Source organism: Bison bison, unplaced genomic scaffold, assembly GCF_000754665.1.
Source record: "Bison bison bison isolate TAMUID 2011002044 unplaced genomic scaffold, Bison_UMD1.0 scf7180017864141, whole genome shotgun sequence".
Lineage (NCBI taxonomy): Eukaryota > Metazoa > Chordata > Mammalia > Artiodactyla > Bovidae > Bison > Bison bison.
In genome coordinates this window covers 4,060,853-4,064,668 of record NW_011494713.1, presented here as the reverse complement: position 1 = coordinate 4,064,668, position 3,816 = coordinate 4,060,853, and the positions used below count along the sequence as shown (strand labels likewise).

Below are 3,816 nucleotides of genomic sequence, written 5' to 3'. Positions count from 1 at the left end.
CTTGGGCTGCAAGGATCCAACCAGTCCATCCTAAAGGAGATCAGTCCTGGGTGTTCATTGGAAGGACTGATGTTAAAGCTGAAACTCCAATACTTTGGCCACCTGATGTGAAGAGCTGACTCACTGGAAAAGACTCTGATGCTGGGAAAGATTGAAGATGGGAGAAGGGGACGAGAGAGGATGAGATGGTTGGACGGCATCACCGACTCAATGGACAAGAGTTTGGGTAAACTCCGGGAGTTAGTGACAGACAGGGAGGCCTGGCGTGCTGCAGTTCATAGGGTTGCAAAGAGTCGGACATGACTGAGCGACTGAACTGAACTGAAAGTCATGTTGATTGTGTTCTTGGGCCTTTGCTGAGGTGTTGCAGCAGGACATACACACAAGGAATGAGTTGAGAGTTGCCATGGCAAGTCTGCTGCTGCTGCTAAGTTGCTTCAGTCGTGTCGGACTCCGTGCGACCCCGTAGATGGCAGCCCACCAGGCTACCCCGTCCCTGGGATTCTCCAAGCAAGAACACTGGAGTGGGTTGCCATTTCCTTCTCCAATGCATGGAAGTGAAAAGTGAAAGTGAAATGGCTCAGTTGTATCCAACTCCTAGCGACCCCATGGACTGCAGCCTACCAGGCTCCCCTGTCCTGGTTCCAAATTACCTCCTGTTATAAAATTGAGCTCTTTTAGTTTTGTTAAAAGGGAAACACCAAAGTTTCTTCCTAGGAGTCATAGAAGTAATTCTAGAAATCTGAGGGTGTCAGAAGAAATCTTACAGGTAATTTGGTCACTGATGCTAAGTATGTCCTGTATACTCTACCTTTTTCCAAAATCACTCTTGTTACTGAGCTCTTTTTTGATAAACCTGTTAGGGGTCCAGCTAGAACTTTATTTTTGTACTATTTACCAACACTCTTTTAGTACGTGAAGAGAGAAAAATTTTAAATCAGAGGAAATTTTCAAATAAGCAATAAAATCATTCTCATCTTATGTATGTACAGATTGTTACCTACAATTAATTTAAGTATATAAAACAAATGACTTTCATACTTACTTTCAGTAATTTTTCAGACTCCTTTGAATGAAAGAGATTATTTCTATTATACTTTTTCTAGTTTTTAACAAAAATTATTTTAAATAATTTCTCAACTGTACTCAATACAACCCCTCTGAGAAAGGGTTGCTTTCATCTTCCTTTACTGAAGCGCTGAGGGGCATGTTTTGTTCTCTGCTCCTAATGATGTTCTCACTTCAAGCACTTCTTATGTCTGTGATGCAGGGAGGGATTTACGAAACAAGACTGACCTAGGGTTAGTAACTGTTGAAGCAGGGTAATGGATACATGCGGGGAAGGAACTTGAAGCCATACTCGTTTGGGGGATACAATTTTGGACATCCCACGTCTTCTAGCTGATCTCAGTCTTCACTTATCTTCTAGCAGGGCTAGGATGCTGGCATTAAGGAAGCTATGCAATAAGGAATCCTCCTTGAGGAAACTTATTTAGGGAACCTATTACAGGTGTACTTCATTTTATTGTGTTTTCAAGATATTGCATTTTTTACAAATTACAGGTTTGTGTCACTTTGTGTTGAGCAAGTCTATCAGTGCCATTTTTCCAACAAGATTATTTTTAAATTAAGGTATGTACATTGTTTTTTAAAAACATAAGGCTACTGCACACATGATAAACTCCATAGTATAGTGTAAATATAATTTTTACATGTACTGGGAAACCAATCTGAGACTTCAGTGTGATTTATCACAGTGGTCTGAACCAAAGCTGCAGGATCTCCACAGTATACCTGTATTCTTCTCTGGGAAATTCCATGGACAGGAACTTGTACAGTCCAGGGACCACAAAGAGTCAGACACGACTGAGCATATGCCTATAATATTACTATTGTTGTCGAAGTTAACATATAATGAGTGTTCATTCTGTGCCAGGTGTGGCCCTAAGCCCTTCTCACATGTCACCTCACTGAATCCATGTAACTGTTACATGAGGTAGGTGCCGTCATTATCCGTGTTCACATTAAGGGAACTTAATGTGCCCAGAGAAGTTGAAAACTTGCCCAAGATCACTCAGCTAGCTAGTGGCAGAGGCAGGGCACTGGCCCAGACAGTTTCACTCTAGAGTCCATTCTAGTAGCCACTTTGTAAACGGTCTCTCCAATTGGAATGAGATAAAGTACACAGAGAACATCACTCAAGCCCTGACGCCCAGGGGGAGCGCCTCCTTTCATTCACAAATATTAATAACACACCTACTAGGTACCAAGTACTGTCTAGGCAGGACAGATGCAGTGGAGAAAAAGATAAGGTTCCTGTTCTCATGGAACTTAAATGATAGCTTATCTTTCCTTCCCAGTGAGTTTCATAAAATGCCACAGATACGAAAGATTCTTCAACAGCAATTTTAAGAAAACCAGGTTCCCCTCAAATAGTCTGTTAACTTTGGAGACAGCTTCTGAGAGACTGAGAGGAGGTGTTGTATGGTAGGACCAGGCAGCAAAGCAGCCAGAGGAAAGGATGGTAATGAGAGCGCTGTCAAACGAGTAGGAGACACATGACCCCAGGGTAAGAGTGGGAGGGGCCCTGGCAGATACCAAAGTCACTAGAGCCCTGACTTGGCAGTCAGAGGCACTAGTTCTGCCACCAACTCCCAGTGAGCCCTTTTAAGGCTCCTGCACTTTTCTGGGACTCAGTTTCTCCTTCCATAAAACAAGGTTGATCTCTTCTGGACCTACATAGCTCTGAGTACTTCTGCCTTGACAAATAATAGGTACTCTATCCCTAACAATTAGGCTTCCCTGGTGGCTCAGAGGTTAAAGCGTCTGCCTCCAATGCGGTAGACCCGGGTTCGATCCCTGGGTCGGGAAGATCCCTTGGAGAAGGAAATGGTAACCCACTCCAGTATTCTTGCCTGAAGAATCCCATGGACAGAGAAGCCTGGTAGGCTACAGTCCACAGGGTCGGAAAGAGTTGGACACGACTGAGCAACTAATCCCTAACAATTAGGGCTGAGGCTGGCAGGAAGAAAACCTCATGAAACCTTCCACCTTGGAGAAATATTTCATCTCTGGCTAGCTATTTAAGAGCCACTGATGGAGTTGTCTCCTGAACAAGGGAACATGTCACCTTCCTCTTGTCACATTCACACTTGTAAAATGACAGGGCCTACCAAAACACATTCTTCACATGACCAGTTGCACGTTCCCCTGGCAGTAGAATTATTATCCCAAGAACAGGTTTGGGGAGCTCAAGGTCAGATCCTTGTGTGTGCATCTTCCACACACACACACACACACCCCCCACTCTGACCCTGAGGGGGACTAACCGGTCAGCATAGCGCAAAGTATTCAGAGTGTGTTCAGTGGCCACATGGCTTGGTGAGATGTTGGCGATCATGCAGGTTTTGGCATTGCCAATGAAAGAGTCCTTCAGCACCTGTTCAAAACAGAAGGCAGGTCAGTGAAATCAACTAACAAAGGGCATATTGACTACTTATGGTGTTCAGGACACTGGGCCATACTTATACCTACCACCTTCTACAAAAAGGTAATTAACAAAAGAAGAAACACGAATGATCAATAAACAAACAAAACAGGTACTCACTGCACCACTAATCAAAGAAATGCAGAGAAACCATTTTACAAAATTAAAATTTGTGGGGACTTCCCTGGTGGTCCACTGGATCCCACATGCTGCAACTAAGGGTTTGTATGCTGCAACTCAGTTTGTTACCTCAACTAAGATCCAGTGCAGTCAAGTAATAAATAAATTAAAAAATTAAAATTTGGGGGCCTGTTTTGTTTGTTTATTGA

At 43.4% G+C, this 3,816-nt stretch overlaps 1 protein-coding gene across 1 annotated transcript in view; it reads right to left on the bottom strand.

Moving 5' to 3' along the window:
* Window positions 1–3,816, bottom strand: part of KIF24 (kinesin family member 24) — a 74,239-nt gene that overhangs the window by 6,815 nt on the left and 63,608 nt on the right. Inside the window, exon 11 of the mRNA XM_010840110.1 lies at window positions 3,330–3,439. Coding sequence (XP_010838412.1) covers window positions 3,330–3,439 — 110 coding nt within the window. The remainder of the gene's footprint in view (window positions 1–3,329; window positions 3,440–3,816) is intronic.